The sequence below is a fragment of the Oncorhynchus masou genome, chromosome 6 (assembly GCF_036934945.1).
Source record: "Oncorhynchus masou masou isolate Uvic2021 chromosome 6, UVic_Omas_1.1, whole genome shotgun sequence".
NCBI classification, from domain to species: Eukaryota; Metazoa; Chordata; class Actinopteri; order Salmoniformes; family Salmonidae; genus Oncorhynchus; species Oncorhynchus masou.
The window spans coordinates 78099150-78122488 of record NC_088217.1 but is presented as its reverse complement, the minus strand read 5'-3'; the positions used below and the strand labels follow the sequence as shown (position 1 = coordinate 78122488).

The 23339-nt window shown below is 41.9% G+C and overlaps 5 protein-coding genes across 7 annotated transcripts in view; 3 read left to right on the top strand and 2 right to left on the bottom strand.

The window, feature by feature from the left end:
* Nucleotides 1-69: 69 nt before the first annotated feature.
* On the top strand, nt 70-5730 carry LOC135542714 (WW domain-binding protein 4-like). Its single transcript, XM_064969850.1, has 10 exons — nt 70-193; nt 1011-1083; nt 1360-1422; nt 1801-1927; nt 2256-2435; nt 3570-3640; nt 3794-3869; nt 3961-4148; nt 4295-4485; nt 4684-5730. Coding segments are annotated over exons 1-10 (1188 nt in total). The 5' UTR covers nt 70-191; the 3' UTR covers nt 4901-5730.
* Nucleotides 5731-6273: 543 nt separating this feature from the next.
* LOC135542713 (peptide chain release factor 1, mitochondrial-like) lies at nt 6274-8664 on the bottom strand. Its single transcript, XM_064969849.1, has 9 exons — nt 8220-8664; nt 7920-8017; nt 7747-7828; nt 7524-7631; nt 7247-7419; nt 7053-7170; nt 6755-6891; nt 6499-6597; nt 6274-6384 (listed from the first exon to the last, which is right to left on the bottom strand). Exons 1-9 carry the CDS (start codon nt 8557-8559, stop codon nt 6274-6276), a joined length of 1266 nt encoding a protein of 421 aa, XP_064825921.1. The 5' UTR covers nt 8560-8664.
* LOC135542715 (tumor necrosis factor ligand superfamily member 11-like) lies at nt 6548-11140 on the top strand. 3 transcript variants are annotated; one of them, XM_064969852.1, is made up of 2 exons: nt 6548-6628; nt 10217-11140. In XM_064969852.1, the coding sequence occupies exons 1-2, from the start codon at nt 6614-6616 to the stop codon at nt 10838-10840; spliced, it is 639 nt and encodes a 212-aa protein (XP_064825924.1). In that variant the 5' UTR covers nt 6548-6613; the 3' UTR covers nt 10841-11140. The 3 variants fall into 3 exon arrangements, with proteins under 3 accessions (XP_064825924.1, XP_064825925.1, XP_064825923.1); XM_064969853.1 differs by having other exon boundaries at nt 6550-6620; XM_064969851.1 differs by lacking the exon at nt 6548-6628 and adding an exon at nt 8670-9095.
* Nucleotides 11141-13494: 2354 nt separating this feature from the next.
* LOC135541705 (coiled-coil domain-containing protein 122-like) lies at nt 13495-15130 on the top strand. Its single transcript, XM_064968017.1, has 5 exons — nt 13495-13518; nt 13706-13882; nt 14049-14447; nt 14604-14720; nt 14984-15130. The coding sequence occupies exons 1-5, from the start codon at nt 13495-13497 to the stop codon at nt 15128-15130; spliced, it is 864 nt and encodes a 287-aa protein (XP_064824089.1).
* Nucleotides 15131-15507: 377 nt separating this feature from the next.
* Nucleotides 15508-23339, bottom strand: part of LOC135541211 (ephrin-A2-like) — a 32304-nt gene continuing 24472 nt past the window's right edge. The window contains exon 4 of the mRNA XM_064967315.1: nt 15508-16677. Coding sequence (XP_064823387.1) covers nt 16544-16677 — 134 coding nt within the window. The 3' untranslated portion in view covers nt 15508-16543. The remainder of the gene's footprint in view (nt 16678-23339) is intronic.

Sequence of the window (23339 nt, the reverse complement as noted above, 5' to 3'; positions counted from 1 at the left end):
TGCCAATAAAAGCGATAACAGTAGCGAGTACAAACAATTTTGACCCTCAAAGACATCCGTATATGCGTCATAAGAAACGGACGCGGTGCTGTTGATGGTTGAGAAATGTTTAACATTTTCTGCTTTTGTGTGTAGCTATCTAGGTTGTTTAATCTTAATTATATTAACGTTATATTGGATCAGAAGACACAATGTGAGTATTTCGTTTAAGATTTACTAAAGCCATTTTCTTGCCTGCTGAAATTCTAATTTCCTTAATTTTGTCACTAGAGTCAAATACTTTCTATAGAACAAACTTCACATCAGGATAGGCAACCGAAATTAATAATTAATGTATTTGTGTTATATTAAACAGAGGGAGTAAAATGCTACTAAGATCAGTGAAACATAGGCTAAACTGACAACGGAGGGCCATTGGAACACAGCTTCATTAAATAGTACCCGCAAAACACCAGTCTCAACGTCAACAGTGAAGAGGCGACTCCGGGATGATTTCCTTCTAGGCAGAGTTGCAAAGAAAAAGCCATATCTCAGACTGGCCAATTTACAATGTCTACACTGTATTTCTGATGTGATTTTAATGGACAACAAAATGTGCTTTTCTTTCAAAAACATATTTTATATATATATATATAAGCAAATTTTTTGTCCATTAAAACATTTTTTTTTAGTTTATTTCACCTTTATTTAACCAGGTAGGCAAGTTGAGAACAAGTTCTCATTTACAATTGTGACCTGGCAATGTAGTGTAGACATATGTCTTACTTTTTAACTTTGCACTGTTGGGAATTGTCTCATAAATTAGCATTTCACTGTAAAGTCTACACCTGTTGTATAACATGACCAATTACATTTGAGTTCATATTGTTGCATCTACTCATAAGCTAACATAAGCTAGCTCGTTCAGTTTGTACGACCATGTTTGCGTTTTATTCACTGCCCAAATTGCTATTCTGATCAGCTTTCAAACGCATGTTTATGAAGTTGTTTATTTTGTTTTTATTACTCAGGTCGGAATATTGGAAGTCCCAGCCGAAGAAATTCTGCCAGTACTGCAAGTGCTGGATAGCCGACAATAAACCTGTGAGTGTTGAGTAAATTGTCATGTAATTTGTACCGGTATGTAAAGTTGGTGTAATTAGCTGATGAGCTACCCATTCAGGCATGATCATCGTGCTAGTTATTCAGTCTCTTTGACTAGGCCCTTCTCATGTTGCTAACGTTGAATGAATGCTTACTTGTTCTTGGTGATGTGTGCCAAAGAGAGAGTAGTCGGTTATGTTATGACTGCAAGGGGTTGTGGCTGAGGACAAGATTTGATCATATATTCACCCCTGTGCTTGTTTGTTTCTCATGCAGAGTGTTGAGTTTCATGAACGAGGGAAGAATCACAAAGAAAATGTTGCTGCCAAAATTGCTGAGGTGAGTTGTCATCATTGTGTTTTGCCTTCAACTTGTGAAACATAGAAAGATGGGTGCCTGTCAGTGCCAGGGTTGTAGTTACCATACTGCATAAGAAATACAGATGCCATAAATGTTGTCAATCACCTGAGACTATACTGTTTTCTCTCTGGGCTCTATGTAGTCTGCTGATAACACGTTATTACACAGAGGTATCAACAGGGGTCACTGTTGCGAGGGAAACTATTGATGCTTTGTAAACACAGCTTGGCATACATAGCCTTCCTGGCTGGCCTAGTAGTGTATTTAAGCAGAGATAAGGTCCAGATATGCCACTCTCACACCATGCTGTCATCTCATTGGTGACTTGACTGATACTCCGGCCCCTCTTCTGTTCAGATGCAAAAGAAGAGCATTGACAAGGCGAAGAAGGAGGATCGTCAGTCTAAAGAGTTTGCAACGATGGAGGCGGCTGCACTGAAAGCTTATGAGGAGGATATGAAAAGGTTGGGGATAAAACCATCAGGTAACTTCTTAGTTAAATGTTTTATTGATTTACTAACTTAATAACCTGCCAGTCTGTTTTTATTTGTACCGTCTAATAAGTGTGTAACTTATTACCATTGTTTCTTATAGTTTTTGTATTCTAATATTTTATTATCTCTTATTGTTGTTGTATTGTCGAGAAGGAACCTGTCAAGTAAGCAGTTTGTCAGATGATGTACACCACGCGTATACTGTACATACGACTAATGAAACTTGAAGATTTTAAAACGTTTTTAGAACACAGTGTAGTTTGTTTTGGATAAGAGAGTCAGCTCAAATGGCTAATAAGATTTTGTGTGTTTGCGTAGGTTCCCCATCTCAAACCAAAGCCCAAACTCCAAGCCCAGTTCCATCTCAATCTCCACCTCGAAAACAAGAAAAGAAGCGAAAGCCTGGAAAGGAGAGGATGCCCAGAAACGAATCCGAGAACTGGGTGGAGGGAAAGACAGGCGAAGGACTCACATACTACTACAACTCTATGACAGGAGGTAGGCAAGGTTCACACAAGGTGCTTGAAGTACTTAAAGTAATTGAATTTGGCACTCTGAAATTCAATTACTTGAATACCTTGAAAATCGGAAGTTTGTACTTGAAAAGTACTTGAATTAAAATGAGAGGAGAACAGAAAACGATCAAATAAGTTAATTTGAAAAATATATTGGTCTTACGAATTCATTTACAGGTACACTACCAAGTTGTATTTAATGTATTTCCTCTCTGGTTGCAAGGCGAGCTCTCTCATTCTACCCACACTGCCACTCAGCCAGGCAGGTACAGAACCGACTGATTAGGCACTGCCAAACGTCACATCGATAGCTAAAATCCTGGGCAACATGGTGTAAACGGCCCTGGAGGGGAAAGGCGCAACACTGCATCCGGCGCTGGTGCCAGTTCTACATTAAGAGATTTTTTTTTCCTCATTCAAGGGGTGCCTGCGATATTCCACTTTATCAAGCGGCAGCCGTGCTCCTGCTGTACTGGTTGCCGTTCACGTGCCGTTTTCCTCACACAGCCCACCCGCCCTTCTCCCGACCAGCGACTCTAAAGCTGCTAGTCAGATGCAAGACGCTTTGTCGTAGCTATTGAGAGGTAGATTCCCAAATGCCCAATAAAACTACAATACTGTCATAAAGCTGGAGTTGTGTAGTAATGCGAATAAGAAATGTGTGTTCACAATTAGGCATGTCCCAAAACTCTGCTCATCACTACTCAAATGACGTCAACTGATTTACCTCATGTATGTTGTACATGTAGTAAATAAGTAGTGAAACATGTATTATTGAGTAGAGCCTTTAAGGTAGTAATAAATACGTTTTTTTTCATGAGGTTTTGGCAAATATACCGCCATCTGGTGGCGAATAGAAACAATTGCATAATAGGAGCTATCACAAATTGCTGGTCCTTGGAAATAAATATTAGTGCTTAAAAAGTACTTGAAAGCCCTTGAATTTGGTTTGCAACTCTCCGTACGAATCATGGGTAGGCTGAAGACCACAACACCTCCGCAGATATCAGAGATGACGGGTTAAAAGTCAGACTGTGACTTTAATAAATCAGTTTTGAACATACACCTAGGACCATTCACCTTTCTCCTGAAGCATTGTGTTTCTATATCTTTTCAGAATCTCTGTGGGACAAACCATATGGGTTGCAGGGAAAGAGCACACCCTCTCCACAGCCAGGTCAAACCGAGGTACACTCAACTTTTTAATGTATTTTTCTTAATACCTTTCATTTCACCAGGAAGTCTCTTGTATGTTGTTACCCATTTGATATGTTTAGAGTCAGTGCAATGTACCGAGGTAATGCATTCAAGTCCTGGTGTGAACACACTTGTTTTCTGTAGATCTCCTTAGGTAGTGCCTGGATGGAGGCCGTCAGTTCTGATGGATTTACATACTACTACAACACAGAGACTGGAGGTCAGTCTATGAAGACAGGTGATGACAAGAATGATGTATGTTTGACATAATTATGTTTGACATAGTTTTGATGTTTCCCCCACTCTGACAGAGTCCAGCTGGGAAAGACCTGCAGATCTCCCTGCCGGTGGTGAGTCTGGGTCTGGGCCCGGGCCCAGTGGAGAGACCGTGGGCCCCCCAGGGTTAGATGACCCATCTGCCCTGCAGCCAGAACCCCTCTCTGGGGAGGACCGCTCCAACAGTACCAAAGGAGCCGGGGAGAGAGAGGATTCCAAACAGGTACCAAGATTCAGTTCAGGGTGAGACTCAGTTCTCAATACAACCCCATTGGTAGTGAATGGGCACAAACAATAGTAGGCATTAGTTTAGGGTTTGAGTCATGGTGACTGACAATCATTTCAATAATTATTTGCTCTCACAAAAAGAATACACCGCCTTCAGACAAGGAGGGAGAGGATAAAGATGGTGAGGATGATGATGGGGGGAAGGGAGACGAAGGGGCCAAAGACACACTGGCAGCTGTGCCTGAGGAGAAAGAGGAGAGGCCTGCTGTTAAGAAGCCCAGAAAGACCAACCCTTACGGAGCCTGGGAGCAGATACAGGAAGAAGAGCCTTAGTAAGAGACTGTTATACTGTCAATGTCTTCATTTGGATTTAACTGAGATTTTGTTACAGTTTGTCTTAATGAACAGGACCCTGGTGCTAGTCTGTCTCTACTTTAGCCAACTTGTTGTGTGCCTAATTAAATGCTAAACTAATAACTCACCTACCTGCTCTATACCCCACCCACCACCACCCATGTTCTCTCCTCCAGTGAGAAAGTGGACCTGCAGCTACCACAGGTGGAAGGAGCAGCTAGCGCCCCCGCGGAGCTGCCGCCTGAGCCCAAACCCAAGTTTAAGGAGCGTATCATCACCTCTCTGGGCGACGAGGGTGGCCCCGCGTCGGGAGCCGGGGCCACGTTCAGGAAGAGGAAAGCAGAGAACGGGAAATCCTCCAGGAGCCTGAGGCAACGGGGAGATGATGACTAATACTCAGGCTAACTCAGATATGAACTCTTTTTAAACAGACGCAAGGCTTGACAAACTGGGGGATGTTGTTGGAGACTGTTATTGTGTAAGGGGACAATTCGAGCAACGTCATATAATACCTGGATACGCAGGTCAGGTCCCTGTGGGCTACAGAGAACTCGACTTCGGTACCCACCAAGATGCCTAAATTTCAGAATTGTTCAGGTTGACTTTTACCCATCCAACCACCCAAGTTACAGTATATCAGCAGCTTTTGGGGTTGAATAGGACAAGCAGACGTCTGAAACAAGCTGGATCAGTGGCTTTAGCTGTCCTAACAAGTGTTTGTCTTACTCTTTACAATTTCCTTTTTCAATGCCTGATGCCCTCCTGCTTTTTTATTTTATTTGAGTTGAATAGCGTACAGCCGTGACGGGCAGACTATCATTCCCAGAGGTATTTTCTTATGCGTGTGTGTGATGTACCCCTGTGATGTCCTTACTGTGTGATGTATTTCTAACTGGACCATTTGTGGATGGCTTGTGAAGGACCCCTGTGATGTCCTTACTGTGGTGGTGGTTATTTTCCACATCACCACCAGTACATTCTCATGCCTGGGTTTCCCAAAACCATCGTAGCACTACGGTCATCTTTTGTCTATTTATTTTCAATGGTATTAACATCCTAGTGCTACGATGCTTTGGGGAATCCCAGCCCTGAACCGTACTCCAGCATGGTTGGAGTATGCGAGAAAGAATTCAAAGCAAGTTTTCTACAGTATGATTGATTAAAGATTGTACTTTATTTTTAATTGCGAGCACTGTTGAATATATATATTCTGCTGGTGTGGACATTTTCTCTGTGCTTCTTCCTTTAGTAATCACTCATCTTCCATGTATTTATTTTGCAGACTTCTGTCAGAGCAACTCAAACATTTCACAGGGGCTCGAGGAGCCTCGAAGGTAATTCAACCCTTCACTGGTGCCAATACATGCTCATTGCTATGGCTGTGTGGGAGAGATACTGATGCCATGGCTGGCCAGCTGCCAGACAACCTGGGTGCTTGAGATTAGAGCGTGTGTGTTGGGCTGAAACATAGCTCTGACACACCCAATAGGAGCAGGGCTCGTCGCCAACTATTTTCAGTCAAGTTGTAGGACATTATTAAGATGCTAGGGTGTAATTGGGTATATGTTTGAGACTGGTTAAAGAGCTGGGGAGTCTACAGCCAGGCTCTCTGCTCTCATTTCTCCACCCACACGCCATTCTTTTCACAAACTGAATCAGTGTTCGAGCGACTGCTTCCATATCTGGTCTGACTGTTCTCCTGTCAGTGCTGCTGCAGTGGGTCATGTCAGCTAGCTCCCAGAACTAAGGCGTCACACTGTCTTGAGTCAGTATCTCTGACTGCAGGTCACCACCAGCTCCAGCAGAGCCTCCTTGTCTCCGTGTTCCAACAGCTCTGAGATCAGATCATCCAGGGGCTCCCCGCCCCTCATGAACTCCTGCAAAGGGAATGCAGAAGACACATTAACCAACTATTACCACTACATGTAAAAACATTACACAACAAATCAACTTCCATTATAGACTGCTTGTTTGCATAGTGAGAAGCCCACCTTGATATCTCTGGTCACATAGCCAGTCCGGTGATCTGTCACGCGATCCTGGCTGAAGTTGTAGGTGCGAATCCTCTCCGACTGGGAGCGAGTGCCCACCTGGAGAAGGAGTAACATGAATGGTGAGGAGGTGAGTTGGGAGGAGGGGGACTGTGTCGGGGATCACCTGGAGAAGGAGTAACATGAATGGTGAGGAGGTGAGTTGGGAGGAGGGGGACAGTAAAGCGTTAGGATGGGACTGTGTTTCGGGGATCACCTGCTGTTTGCGTGCCGTAAGTCTCTGCTCCGTCTCTCTGCCCATCATGCTCTGGTAGAGGCGGGCCTTCAGCACGCGCAGGGCTGTGTCACGATTCTGCAGCTGAGAGCGGGACGTCTGACACTCTGCCACCGTACCTAGGGTCAGAGAACGGGTCAGTCAGTAATTCCGTTTCAAATCAGTCAATATCAGGAGATCAATTCAAAATCAAGAACTGAGAAGTGGCATTGATTTTTTTTTTACTTCTTAAAGTTGATTTTCAATAAATATTCTGTTTCCCCGAACGGTAAGCGCTTACCTGTTGGCAGGTGTACTATTCGGACAGCACTGTCTGTTGTGTTGACACTTTGACCTCCCGCCCCTCTCGATCTGAACGTGTCAACCCGCAGGTCCTTAGGGTCAATGCTGATGTCCAGCTACAAAACAGAATCCCAATGTATTATCGTTCAGACAGGCAGACAGACAGACAGGCAGACCGACAGACAGGTGTACCTCGTTGGGTTGTGGCAGGACGATGACGGTCATGGTTCCTGTGTGAATGCGTTGCATCCTGGAGGAAAGGCCCACCTCGGGGATCCTCTGGACCCGGTGTGTCCCTCCCTCATGCTTCAGACGGCGGTACACACTCTCCCCCGCTATCCTTACTGCCGCATGGTGCAGTCCACCTGAGTCAATCAAATCAGACAATAAAACACACCAATCAATCATACATGAACGCAGACACTTTCATCCAGTGACCCATAAAACACAGGCAGAAGAGAAGCATTACCATATTCAGCAGGTGTGTAGTTGAAGATCTCAAAGTCCCAGTTCTTGTGGCTGGCAAGGCCTTGGTACATGTCAAACATCTCTCTGGTGAACTGTTGACAGATGTCACCTGGATCCAAACATGTGCACCAGAGAGGGGACATACATCAGGACCAGGAGTGTAATGGAGAGCCGTTGTCCATGGCCTATGCTGTTCATTGAGTAATTACAGTTCACCGACTCACCTCCTGTTGTCCGCCCTGTTACCACCTCCAGAAGGACATTACTGGTGTCGTGTGGGTCACTGGGTACTAGTGTCTGGATCAACTGGGGGAATATGAATTCAGATTTTCTCATCAAGTTCCAGACAGACCAAGGCAGACATTTAAAATGTTCTGTGTCTAATGTCTGTTCGTACATCTTTTCTCAATGACTCGATTCTTTGGGTGATCTGTGCTTGTTCCTCTTTCAGTAGCTGGACCATTTGTCGGTCTTCCTCTTTGGAACCGACTGTCTCTGTAAAAGGAGAATATGGATGACTGTACAACATTTTCAGATACATGACAAGTTTCAGTTAGCACATTGTTATTGAAGCATTGGCGACCTCTGGTTATTGCGGCACGGAGGCGTTACAGACACTTATGCAAGGAAGATACAGAAAGACCACTAGCTTGGTAGCAATTAACAAAACACACAAAACAAAACACAGCTTACTTACTCTGAAGCAGAGTTTCAACCTCCTCTAGGTCTTTCACGGCGTGTTCAGCACTTTGAAACGCAGTGGCCACTGGTGAAAGTCCCACCTGTCTCTTATTCAACTCTTTCCTGGCGGGGTCGTTGAGAAACCCATGTTGTAATGTTTTGGTGACATCTCTGTACTCTTCCACAAGCTGCCGAAGATATCTTTGTACGGACTCATTCCGGTATAAATCTCCCAAATGATTGTTACAACAGCGTCTTGTTGGTACGAGTGATCGATTTGCTAGTTCCTTCCATATTCTCTTGCGCATGTGGAGGGCGCACCAGCTATACAGTCGAATACATTTCTGCGTAAGCATCTGGCTACAGTGTATATGAAATAAGTGTAAACTGGTTAAATGAGTTTATCATCTCATAACATTGTAAAGAATATAATCACGCTTCCAGCAAGGTCAAAGAGTGGTGTTGAATGCTGGGATATGTAGTCATAAATGATGTTTTTCGCACAATATTTTACAACAGCACCCCTGGTGGTGTTAAAAGCTATTTAAATTAATCTGTAATCTGATTGGTCCTCAAAGAGGGGGGTACTAAACTGAGAAAACCACCTCTTAAAAACTTCTATTGGTAATGAGAATACGCTGAAATACTAACATATCTCGGGGAAAGCATAGCCTAACATTGGGTCTGTATTTATGAAACACAGTGGATATTTAACGTTCAGTATTAAACGGATCTTTATGAAATGGAAAGCAGTCTGCCAAAATTTCAGCAGCTCAGGAGATCAGAAGCATATTCAAACAGAACTCTTATTGGTACCGTCGTTTTCATGGGATTACTTCAAGTGGTATCAAGTGTTGCTGTAGTACTTCACTTGACAGGTCATCTTCAACAGGTAAGGAAATGATAATAATAATACAAGTCCTAATGCATAGGTCTCTTAGATTGGATTAGACCAAGAGTCTCCTCTAAAAATGGTCATAAAATCTATGTAATTCTATAGCACCAAGTTGTATTTTGTAAGAAAAAAGTTATTGTCATAACAGTTTACAGGTGCTGCAAGAAAACATGGACAAGAAAATAATTATATACAATGATTGCCACAAATACACATTTGTAATCCATTTCAAGTGCTTGCTCTCTCACCACAACATCTATAACACATTAAACTTCAAATAGAGGCAAAGTGTTTCATATTGTATGGGCGGTTTTACTGGCTATTGCCTCTTATGGCTTACAAAGTAGCCTTATGTATTACAAGAGAGCAACAAGTCAAAATAAAAGTTTATTGGTTTACACAGATTTGCAGATGTTATCGCAGGTGCAGCAAAATGTTTGTGTTTCTAGCTCCAACAGTACAGTAATACCTAACAATACGAAACAATATACACATAATCCAAAAAGTAAAAAGAAAGAAATTAAGAAATATCAGAATGAACAATGTCAGAGTCCAGAATATAAATATGTATATTGGTGTGTAGGGACCGTATATTAATAGAGAAGGTGTGTACAGCACTAGTTATATAGGATGAGCCTTGACTAGAATACAGTATATACTGTACGTATAAAGTGACCTAGTGGCCTCATGGGTGGAATGTTATTCATATTTTTCATAAATAATAAACATTGTTTCAAAAAACCTGCAGAAAATCCGATGTTTCTATGTCAAACGGTTTCGTTATATTTCAGTCTTCTGTGATGTATATAATGGGTAACATTGAAATGCAAACTCATAATGTAATACATTTCATCTCTATATCTGACATGGTGCAGGTGTCTTCTTTTTAAGCCCACAACCATGTGTGTGAAGGTGTATACTTGTTTCAAAGTAGATTTGTTTAAGACTAACAAGAAATACACTGTGTGACCCTGATTTACTGCAGTAAAAAAGTTTAAGTGACAAGTGGTCAATAACTCTATAAATGCGTCTAAAAGCAGTGTATCGATGCCCAATGAGGGATTTGGGCTGCTGTGACCTCTAACCTCTTTTGCCGCTGTCTCTGTTGGCAACTTCAGGTCACCCAGACCGGACCAGCCCTAGTTGAGATTTCGGACGACCTCCAGAGAGGGGAGTCACAGAGGTGCCCAAAAAAACCCAGGGAGGTCATACCATCAGCCCACCTGCCCATTCAGCCTCCCAGTGGGCACATCCAGAGAGATATCCAGAACACCATGATCCACTGGGACCACGCCCATGGACACCTGTCCAAGATCGGGTACCATGACGGCAGGATCCTAGTCCGCGAGGGAGGCCTGTACTACATCTATGTCAAAACCTGCTTCAGGTACTACGACCAGGTAGAGGAGTCACTGTTGGAGTCTCATGCTCCAGGGAGAAAAGGTGCTTCAGCAGAGCCTAGCATTCACAGAGAAGATGGGGCCGGGGCTGGTGCCCTTCTTATACAATACGTGTTCCACGAGCGTCACAGTCACAGTGCCCCCCTCAGGCCAGCTGTGCTGATGAAAAGCGGCAGCACCAAGCACTGGCAGAGGGGCCACTACCACATGTGTTGTCAGCAGCAGGGAGGGGCTTTCCCCCTGGGGCCCGGGGACAGTATCTACGTCAGCGTGTCCAATTCCTGGCTGCTGGACCCGGAAGCTGAGGGAAGCTACTTCGGGGCCTTCAGAATCAGCAGATGATGAATGAGGAAGCAGACCCAGGGCAATTAATTGATGAATTAGTAACTGATATCTCTTTAATCACATTAATCATATCTGTTAGGTAGCTGGACTGTCTGCATATGGAATAGATTTTGTAAAATTTTTGTATTTTTATACTTCAAAAACAAACTGAATTTGGCTCACTTTGAACTTAGTTTTATGAAGTTTTCAATATTTATGTATTTTCTGATGTCTCTCGTATTCAATTCTGTGTTCAGTTTTTTGTGTGTTTATAGAACATTACAATAAAGCCATATACAATTGTAAAAATACAGGAGAGAGATTATAAATGCTCTGTTATTATCACCAATATTGCCATGCTTCAACCCATTTTATAGGAAAACAGGGACCATTAGACCATTACGTTTCACCCTGAGACTGTTTACCTCAGCAGATCTCTGAAAACTTGACACTGCCTCAGGCGTATGAGCGCAGGGCGCCACAATTTTATGTGCTTTCTGTGGTTAGAAGGGAATAACTCCAGTTAGTGATGCATGCTGGGAGTGCTGTGTCATGCACATTTAGAAGCCCCCTACTCTCCTTACTCATTCCCTGATTTCACTGACCCCTATAGTCCTGCCCCTGCCCCTCCCCCAACTCGCCTCATGTCTCCGATTTAAAATGAAATGAGATACTCTTTTGTTGACGTGTAATGTCATTACTATGCTCAGTTTGCCTTCTTCACATGAAAATCCATTTGTGAAGTGAAGAATCGATCTGTCCATGCTTGGATTAGAACAATTCAACACACACACCATGTTTCCCTTGAAAGCTTTCTTCACTCATATGTCATTTCCATGTCAAAGCATGCATTAACGCCACCTAACTACACCATCTCAGCTCTACAGTTGCACTGCTAAGAGAGCATTAAAGTCATCCACTGAAACAAAGATTGTTTCATTTGTTTTCAGTCTGGCATATAGCTGGCACTGTTCTTTAACCTATCGGAAAATGGGCAACAATAGCACACGAATCAGCTCGGCTTTCAAAATAAGGTTTCATTTGTAAAACTGCTGATGCAAGCACTCAAATTACTATACTTCAAATCAGTGGAGGCTGCTGAGGGGAGAACAGCTCATAATGTCTGGAACGGCGCAAATGGAATGGCATCAAACACCTGGAAACCTCAGTATTCACCCCAAAACACAGGTAGCCCAAATATCAGCAGATGAGATGAATAAAAGGGTATTCATGTAGTTGACCACCCACAGCCAACAACCCCTGTTCTAGGGCTATTAATGCTATTTAAAAGATCAACATTGTATGAAATAAAAAATTAACATAGCTATGTTCTACTGTATCTCCATCCATCCCCTCTTCACTGTCTCTCTTCCTATTTTGAGGAAGGATGGAGTGGACAAAATAATAGCAACAGATACTTCTAGTTAATGTTTTATATACACAATGCAGACGAGGGTAAAAACAGGAACACCTGTGACCTAGTAAAAACCGTCTCTTTGGCACACATGTTGTGGTGCTGATGAAACACAGGGAATGAGAGACAATGTCAGGGAACCAGACAGGAAATAGTTGTGGTTATATTGAGTCACAGATAGAGGGAGGGATTGGAAGGAGGGAGGGATTAGAGGAAGGGAGGGACAGTAGGAGGGAGGGATTTGAGGAAGGGAGGGTGAGCACCCTGTTGAGTCATACATACAGTTTATCCTGTTGTGTCTATGGGACTGAGACTGAGATTGAGTGAGGAGGGCTCTATTTAATCAAACACACATGAGAAATTCAAACGCAGAAAAAGTGCATAGGATGTAATTGCGCAATAGTCTATAAGATCATGATGTTCACTGCAGCACATCCGTTTTGTTTTCATAACTGGTTACGGGGCACCGGGCACACACCTGTACCTATTATGTACACCGTAAACTTGTCTCAATAAAGCCACAAGACTCAGAAACCACAGCAGCTAATTACTCAGAACTTCAGCATCTGGAGGCAAACATGTTAACAATAATAGCCCAGTGTTTTCCCTATACCTAAGCATTCAACCACAAATGGGGAACTCCAACTGTCATCACGTTCAAACAATTTGCTCTTTTTAGTGCTCAAACAAACCCAAACAACAAATAAAATATTTACATCCACTAGCACAAATAACAGTCAGGTCCTGTGCTAGTAAATCAAGTCTATCGGCTATTGTTTAGCAAATGGTGTGTCTCTCACCCGCCTTCACAGCCAAATCCTACTGGGTCATGGCTTTATGGGCTGCATGGGCCTGGGAAAGAAACCAAATCCGGACACCTGGCAATCCATTGTAAAATACATTTATACAAAAACTAGGGCTACATTTCCTTTAGTTTACTTCACTGACCAATGGATTTGAATAACAATCACTATTTATTTCCACTACATTTTGTGTGGGAAGGGCACAAATGAACATTTCTCCAATATCTGAAAATGAAGATGAGCCACTCAATTCAATGGAACTCTTTGGGTATGTCCGAACTTGTGGTTTCTTTAATTATTTAATTCTTAACATAAGTATATTGTTTTACTCGGCAAAGGTGCAGTCAGTCAATATGGGGCGTGTTGGGGGAATCACACCGGAAACGTCCGCCAGGCCAAGAGAGCTCACGTGCTGAGCTGAGCGCGAAAACCAACTCTGTTTCGCGCTCAACAACATGGCCAACTCTGCTGGGATGACGGTGGAAAATGGCAAGAAAACATAAAGCAAATTCCTTAAAAAATGTTGGACTATCTGTATTATCTTGGGAAGCTTTGCTAAAACGGCAGCAAAGTAGGCCTAAAGTTGTTGGGGGTGGAGATACTAAAGAGTTAACGTTTGTAGGACTACAACTAGCTAATTTAGGAAGCTAACGTTAGCTAGCTTAGCTAATAACAAACCACCTTCTTTCTTCAGAGGTGACAGGGTCCCTTCCATGTATTGCTGTAGAGACACATGGAGGGCCTGACTTCTCTCTAACACAAGCTTTAGAAGACGTCTCTCAACAAGGATATGCCCAGATTGTGGCCCTCCGGGAGAAACAACAAGTGCTCAGCTCTCTCCAGGTGAATCTCTCCTTACCTGCTAACACACTGACCAGTAACATTTTAAAACTCCAGGAACACTGTAATTATTGCTGCTTAAATTAAATATATTTTCCTTGCAACATTAATATCAGAACATTTGTTTTAACACTCAGTGTAAAGCAATGTTGTTTTCATCTGCTACCAGGCCATACTATCAGACATTGAGGAGAAAGGCAAAGAAGCTGAAGTGGAGTTAAAATCCAACGTGAGGCAGATTCTCATCCTGGAGGGTGAGATGGAACACCTGCAGCGACACATGCAAGACCTGGGCTTGCGCTCCGTCACCGTCTACAACGAAAACACAGAGCTCCGACTGCTGATCGAGGAAGAGGAGGACAACTTCAGCCGTGTGCTGGCCGGTTACAACACCTACCGGAACAAGATGGAGGGCCACCGGACGGCCGTCTTGCAAGCGGAGAGCCAGACGAGGGCTCACATGGAGCTAGTGGAGAAGAGGGCTCTGGTCAGAGTGCTCACAGAGAGGAGAGAGGAGCTGAGGGCCGACCTGGAGAACCCAGAGGGGAATGCTGTGAAGCAGGCACAGGTCAGAGCAGCTGAGGAACCAGTGTAGATGTTGACAGATTACAGTCATATGGGATATGTAAAAAAATAAATTGGTCCTGTGATCCCTGCCTTCTCCAATTTGTCTGGTCGCAAGTTGTTATTGTGAATCAATAATACAACTGCAATCTCTTGACAGAAAGAGTTGGATGACATGAGGGGGCAGATCTCAGACCGGAGGAAGATGGTGACTGAGAGAAGAGAGCTCATCCTGAAGGAGTTTGAGAGTCACACACTGATCAAGAAGCATATCGAGGTACGGTAGTGAATCCCTATTGTCTGATGCTCACTTACCCCCTTTTTCCTGTAATCCAACAGAAAATAACTCACTCCAGACAGTTAATGTTAGATAAAGACCCACCATGTACAGTATTCATAATAAGAATAACTATTTATCTGGTACCTTTCGAACATGCAGCTCAAAGTGTTGTACATACAAAAAGGAAAGAAATGCAGAACAATGTCAACAAAAATCAAAAAGTACAATATCTGTTTAAAACCCAAGTGTGTTGTTCTCAGATCCAGAACAGACGGTACGATGCCATCGTGAAGCGTCTCCACTGCCAACTAATGAAGGCCCAGTCCGGCCACAGGCAGCTGTCTGATGATATCTACCACATGGAGAGAGAGATCCAGGACCTCAAGAGACACCTCGAGGTGCCATAAGTTAGCATTCTGGTTCATAAAACTGTATGTTTTGTAGTATGACCTAAGGCTAGGAGTTTTCCCTAACCAAGACATACTTCAGGCACTAGTGTAGGTCTGTGCATAACTGTTTTGTTGCTGTTCATTTTATTTTTTACACTTTTCTCTCTCATAGTTTTTTCAGTGAAAGTAATGAATTGGAAAGCCATTAAACAAAAACATGTCTTTACAGAAAACTCCCTTTCCCTCCCCATTATAAATAACTTGGGTTTCCCCTGAATTTAGAGGTAAAACTGTGAAACTCACTGACCAGCAGAGGGCAGTGGTGTCAACCAATTAAGAAATAGCAACTATTCCTGTGTTACTGTATAGAAGACAATAATCACTGTCAGTTACTTTGTAGACAAAACAATATTTATTGGTGTTTCTCTCCTGTCTCTCATCATCTTGACAAAAACAACAGATCAGAACAGGAGACAAACTGATGAGATGTAGACGTGAAGGAAACCTTTTATACATTAAACCATGGCAGGGATCGCCTTAGCGTAAATGCTGTACATGATAGAACCAACTACCGGCGGATTACACACACTAAGACACGCAACATCAGAGGAACAGAATATTGAGTCATCATCAACAGTTTTAGGGTTAGAGAATAAAGTAGGGACCAACATTTCCTTTCTCTCTCTTTCTCTCTCCCTCTCTCTCTCTCTCACACATATTAATAATCGATGGTGCTTTTAAACGGAACAAAAATAAGATGAAACCGGGTAGAAACGTGTCAGTGTTCTTGTTTGTTTGTGTGTGAACACAGTGCCTTTTCATTATGTTCCTTTCCCGACATTAAAGAAGTCTCGGTCCCCAGAGACTCTCTTTCTCTCTCCTTTGTTTATTTCCCTCTCCACTTCCTTCTCCTCTTCGCTCTGTGGGCTGGGGGTTGCAGCAGTAAATATAGTTGAGTCGTTTCTCTGTCCATCAGAAGGCTTCTGAGTGTCAGATCAGAATCTGCACTTTGGAAGTCTAATTAACTGTCCATTTCAAATATAACCATGACATCATCTGTAGGACCAACTTCAATTAAATTATATGTGATCATGTAAACATAACAGAAACACCATCAGTTTAGTCAGTTCAGTCCAGATTCACAGTGGTCAGGCATGCACGTGTCCAGCCAAGTACCACCACCCCCCTTCCATGTCCCTTCAGACACCCAAGGGGGGTTAGGGTTAAGTTTAGACTAGGGGGTCTTCATCCATTAATTAGCCCAGGGGCTGTAAATGCTTGTCCTGGGGACCCACAGTGGTTTTTAATCCAGGACTGAAAGAGAGTTTCTCCCTGAGCGTGTGGGAGTTTGAGGGACAGCCAGCCAGGCAGTCCTACAGGCAGTCTTCCAGCAAAGACTCTGGTATCGGTCTTGCTCCAGTGGAGGGGGGGTCACAGCGATGAGAGGAAGCCCAGTAGCAGTGAGGCCAGGCTGGGTATTAGGGCTGGGGCTAGCAGGGACTCTGGGCTCCAGTCTGCAGCTCCATCAGTCAGAAAGGGCTCTGGAGAGTCAAACCCTGAACTGCCTGGAACAGACAGAGAGAATGACAGCATGACTCAACAGAGAGCGAAAACACTGAAGTCTGAACAGACAGAAAGAAAACAACAGAACAGAGAGGACAGAACATCTGAAAGGAGAGATAGGACAGAATCGAACAGAGAGAAAGAGAAGGCCAGAACAATCTGAAAGGAGAGATGGGACAGAATCGAACAGAGAGAAAGAGAAGGCCAGAACAATCTGAAAGGAGAGATGGGACAGAATCGAACAGAGAGAAAGAGAAGTACAGAACAATCTGAAAGGAGAGATGGGACAGAATCGAACAGAGAGAAAGAAGGCCAGAACCATCTGAAATGAGAGATGGGACAGAATCGAACAGAGAGAAAGAGAAGGCCAGAACCATCTGAAAGGAGAGATGGGACAGAATCGAACAGAGAGAAAGAGAAGGCCAGAACCATCTGAAAGGAGAGATGGGACAGAATCGAACAGAGAGAAAGAGAAGGCCAGAACCATCTGAAAGGAGAGATGGGACAGAATCGAACAGAGAGAAAGAGAAGGCCAGAACCATCTGAAAGGAGAGAGATGGGACAGAATTGAACAGAGAGAAAGAGAAGGCCAGAACTATCTGAAAGGAGAGAGATGGGACAGAATCGAACAGAGAGAAAGAGAAGGCCAGAACCATCTGAAAGGAGAGAAAATGATAGAAGCATTTGAAAGTAGAGTGAAAGAAATCTAAACAACCAACTGATTGGAGAGAGAGAACAACAGAATGGAGAGAAAATTACTAAAATAGACAGAAAATAATAATAAGAAAGTGTTGGAGTTCCAGATACTGCAAGAGAGAAAGAGTATAGAAGAGAAAGAGAGAGGAGACTAATGTCGCCAAGACCTCAGCAGGGGGGTTTAAGCAACCTAATTACAGTTTAATACACACACACACACATTGTAGAATGTCTTTAGAAGAAGATGAGGTTTCTATGTCAGAGTCAGAAAAAACTTGTAATTACAGAGGAGAGGAGTCATGTCTCTATTAGGAACTACATTGAAGGGAGAGGAGTCATGTCTCTATTCGGAAATACATTGAAAGGAGAGGAGTCATGTCTCTATTAGGAACTACATTTAAAGGAGAGGAGTAATGTCTCTATTAGGAACTACATTGAAAGGAGAAGAGTCATGTCTCTATTAGGAACTACATTGAAAGGAGAGGAGTCATGTCTCTATTCGGAACTACATTTAAAGGAGAGGAGTCATGTCTCTATTAGGAACTACATTGAAAGGAGAGGAGTCATGTCTTTATTAGGAACTACATTGAAAGGACAGGAGTCATGTCTCTATTAGGAACTACATTTAAAGGAGAGGAGTCGTCTCTATTCGGAAACTACATTTAAAGGAGAGTCATGTCTCTATTAGGAACTACATTGAAAGGAGAGTCATGTCTCTATTAGGAACTACATTTAAAGGAGAGGAGTCATGTCTCTATTAGGAACTATATTTAAAGGACAGGAGTCATGTCTCTATTAGGAACCTCATTGAAAGGAGTGGCGTCATGTCTCTATTAGGAACTACATTGAAAGGATTGGAGTCATGTCTCTATTAGGAACTACATTGAAAGGAGAGGAGTCATGTCTCTATTAGGAACTACATTTAAAGGACAGGAGTCATGTCTCTATTAGGAACTACATTGAAAGGAGAGGAGTCATGTCTCTATTAGGAACTACATTTAAAGGACAGGAGTCATGTCTCTATTAGGAACTCCATTGAAAGGAGTGGCGTCATGTCTCTATTAGGAACTACATTGAAAGGATTGGAGTCATGTCTCTATTAGGAACTACATTTAAGGGAGAGGAGTCGTCTCTATTTGGAAACTACATTTAAAGGAGAGTCATGTCTCTATTAGGAACTACATTGAAAGGAGAGTCATGTCTCTATTAGGAACTACATTTAAAGGACAGGAGTCATGTCTCTATTAGGAACTACATTGAAAGGAGTGGGGTCATGTCTCTATTAGGAACTACATTGAAAGGAGTGGAGTCATGTCTCTATTAGGAACTACATTGAAAGGAGTGGAGTCATGTCTCTATTAGGAACTACATTGAAAGGAGAGGAGTCATGTCTATATTAGGAACTACATTTAAAGGAGAGGAGTCATGTCTCTATTAGGAATTACATTTAAAGGAGAGGAGTCATGTCTCTATTAGGAACTACATTTAAAGGAGAGGAGTCATGTCTATATTAGGAACTACATTTAAAGGAGAGGAGTCATGTCTCTATTAGGAATTAAATTTAAAGTAGAGGAGTCATGTCTCTATTAGGAACTACATTTAAAGGAGAGGAGTCATGTCTCTATTAGGAACTACATTTAATGGACAGGAGTCATGTCTCTATTCGGAACTACATTGAAAGGACAGGAGTCATGTCTCTATTAGGAACTCCATTGAAAGGATTGGAGTCATGTCTCTATTAGGAACTACATTGAAAGGATTGGAGTCATGTCTCTATTAGGAACTACATTTAAGGGAGAGGAGTCGTCTCTATTTGGAAACTACATTTAAAGGAGAGTCATGTCTCTATTAGGAACTACATTGAAAGGAGAGTCATGTCTCTATTAGGAACTACATTTAAAGGACAGGAGTCATGTCTCTATTAGGAACTACATTGAAAGGAGTGGGGTCATGTCTCTATTAGGAACTACATTGAAAGGAGTGGAGTCATGTCTCTATTAGGAACTACATTTAAAGGAGAGGAGTCATGTCTATATTAGGAACTACATTTAAAGGAGAGGAGTCATGTCTCTATTAGGAACTACATTTAAAGGAGAGGAGTCATGTCTATTAGGAACTCCATTGAAAGGAGTGGCGTCATGTCTCTATTAGGAACTACATTGAAAGGATTGGAGTCATGTCTCTATTAGGAACTACATTGAAAGGAGAGGAGTCATGTCTCTATTCAGAACTACATTTAAAGGAGAGGAGTCATGTCTTTATTAGGAACTACATTGAAAGGACAGGAGTCATGTCTCTATTAGGAACTACATTTAAGGGAGAGGAGTTGTCTCTATTTGGAAACTACATTTAAAGGAGAGTCATGTCTCTATTAGGAACTACATTGAAAGGAGAGTCATGTCTCTATTAGGAACTACATTTAAAGGAGAGGAGTCAAATCTCTATTAGGAACTACATTTAAAGGACAGGAGTCATGTCTCTATTAGGAACTACATTTAAAGGAGAGGAGTCATGTCTCTATTAGGAACTACATTTAAAGGACAGGAGTCATGTCTCTATTCGGAACTACATTGAAAAGAGAGGAGTCATGTCTCTATTAGGAATGTCTCTATTAGGAACTACATTTAAAGGACAGGAGTCATGTCTCTATTCGGAACTACATTGAAAGGAGAGGAGTCATGTCTCTATTAGGAACTACATTTAAAGGACAGGAGTCATGTCTCTATTAGGAACTACATTTAAAGGACAGGAGTCATGTCTCTATTCGGAACTACATTTAATGGACAGGAGTCATGTCTCTATTCGGAACTACATTTAATGGACAGGAGTCATGTCTCTATTAGGAACTACATTGAAAGGAGAGGAGTCATGTCTCTATTAGGAACTACATTTAAAGGAGAGGAGTCATGTCTATTAGGAACTCCATTGAAAGGAGTGGCGTCATGTCTCTATTAGGAACTACATTGAAAGGATTGGAGTCATGTCTCTATTAGGAACTACATTGAAAGGAGAGGAGTCATGTCTCTATTCAGAACTACATTTAAAGGAGAGGAGTCATGTCTTTATTAGGAACTACATTGAAAGGACAGGAGTCATGTCTCTATTAGGAACTACATTTAAGGGAGAGGAGTCGTCTCTATTTGGAAACTACATTTAAAGGAGAGTCATGTCTCTATTAGGAACTACATTGAAAGGAGAGTCATGTCTCTATTAGGAACTACATTTAAAGGAGAGGAGTCAAATCTCTATTAGGAACTACATTTAAAGGACAGGAGTCATGTCTCTATTAGGAACTACATTTAAAGGAGAGGAGTCATGTCTCTATTAGGAACTACATTTAAAGGACAGGAGTCATGTCTCTATTCGGAACTACATTGAAAAGAGAGGAGTCATGTCTCTATTAGGAATGTCTCTATTAGGAACTACATTTAAAGGACAGGAGTCATGTCTCTATTCGGAACTACATTGAAAGGAGAGGAGTCATGTCTCTATTAGGAACTACATTTAAAGGACAGGAGTCATGTCTCTATTAGGAACTACATTTAAAGGACAGGAGTCATGTCTCTATTCGGAACTACATTTAATGGACAGAAGTCATGTCTCTATTCGGAACTACATTTAATGGACAGGAGTCATGTCTCTATTAGGAACTACATTGAAAGGAGAGGAGTCATGTCTCTATTAGGAACTACATTTAAAGGAGAGGAGTCATGTCTATTAGGAACTCCATTGAAAGGAGTGGCGTCATGTCTCTATTAGGAACTACATTGAAAGGATTGGAGTCATGTCTCTATTAGGAACTACATTGAAAGGAGAGGAGTCATGTCTCTATTCAGAACTACATTTAAAGGAGAGGAGTCATGTCTTTATTAGGAACTACATTGAAAGGAGTCATGTCTCTAGTCATGTAAGGGAGAGGAGTCGTCTCTATTTGGAACTACATTTAAAGGGAGATTAGGAACTACATTGTCATGTCTCTATTTGGAAACTACATTTAAAGGACAGAGTCATGTCTCTATTAGGAACTACATTTAAAGGAGAGTCATGTCTCTATTAGGAACTACATTTAAAGGACAGGAGTCATGTCTCTATTAGGAACTTTGAAAGGAGAGGGGTCATGTCTCTATTAGGAACTACATTTAAAAGGACAGGAGTCATGTCTCTATTAGGAACTACATTGAAAGGAGAGGGACAGGAGTCATGTCATGTCTTTAAAGGACAGGAGTATTAGGAACTACATTTAAAGGAGAGGAGTCATGTCTCTATAGGAACTACATTTAAAGGAGAGGAGTCATGTCTCTATTAGGAACTACATTGAAAGGAGTCATGTCTCTATTAGGAACTACATTTAATGTCATGTCTCTATTAGGAACTACATTGAAAGGAGAGGAGTCATGTCTCTATTAGGAACTACATTGAAAGGAGTTCATGTCTCTATTCAGAACTACATTTAAAGGAGAGGAGTCATGTCTCTATTAGGAACTACATTGAAAGGAAGTCATGTCTCTATTAGAACTACATTTAAAGGAGAGGAGTCATGTCTTTATTAGGAACTACATTTAAAGGACAGGAGTCATGTCTCTATTAGGAACTACATTTAAAGGAGTCATGTCTCTATTTGGAACTACATTTAAAGGAGAGGAGTCATGTCTCTATTAGGAACTACATTGAAAGGACAGGAGTCATGTCTCTATTAGGAACTACATTTAAAGGAGAGGAGTCATGTCTCTATTAGGAACTACATTTAAAGGACAGGAGTCATGTCTCTATTAGGAACTACATTTAAAGGAGAGGAGTCATGTCTCTATTAGGAACTACATTTAAAGGACAGGAGTCATGTCTCTATTCGGAACTACATTGAAAAGAGAGGAGTCATGTCTCTATTAGGAATGTCTCTATTAGGAACTACATTTAAAGGACAGGAGTCATGTCTCTATTCGGAACTACATTGAAAGGAGAGGAGTCATGTCTCTATTAGGAACTACATTTAAAGGACAGGAGTCATGTCTCTATTAGGAACTACATTTAAAGGACAGGAGTCATGTCTCTATTCGGAACTACATTTAATGGACAGGAGTCATGTCTCTATTCGGAACTACATTTAATGGACAGGAGTCATGTCTCTATTAGGAACTACATTGAAAGGAGAGGAGTCATGTCTCTATTAGGAACTACATTTAAAGGAGAGGAGTCATGTCTATTAGGAACTCCATTGAAAGGAGTGGCGTCATGTCTCTATTAGGAACTACATTGAAAGGATTGGAGTCATGTCTCTATTAGGAACTACATTGAAAGGAGAGGAGTCATGTCTCTATTCAGAACTACATTTAAAGGAGAGGAGTCATGTCTTTATTAGGAACTACATTGAAAGGACAGGAGTCATGTCTCTATTAGGAACTACATTTAAGGGAGAGGAGTCGTCTCTATTTGGAAACTACATTTAAAGGAGAGTCATGTCTCTATTAGGAACTACATTGAAAGGAGAGTCATGTCTCTATTAGGAACTACATTTAAAGGAGAGGAGTCAAATCTCTATTAGGAACTACATTTAAAGGACAGGAGTCATGTCTCTATTAGGAACTACATTTAAAGGAGAGGAGTCATGTCTCTATTAGGAACTACATTTAAAGGACAGGAGTCATGTCTCTATTCGGAACTACATTGAAAAGAGAGGAGTCATGTCTCTATTAGGAATGTCTCTATTAGGAACTACATTTAAAGGACAGGAGTCATGTCTCTATTCGGAACTACATTGAAAGGAGAGGAGTCATGTCTCTATTAGGAACTACATTTAAAGGACAGGAGTCATGTCTCTATTAGGAACTACATTTAAAGGACAGGAGTCATGTCTCTATTCGGAACTACATTTAATGGACAGGAGTCATGTCTCTATTCGGAACTACATTTAATGGACAGGAGTCATGTCTCTATTAGGAACTACATTGAAAGGAGAGGAGTCATGTCTCTA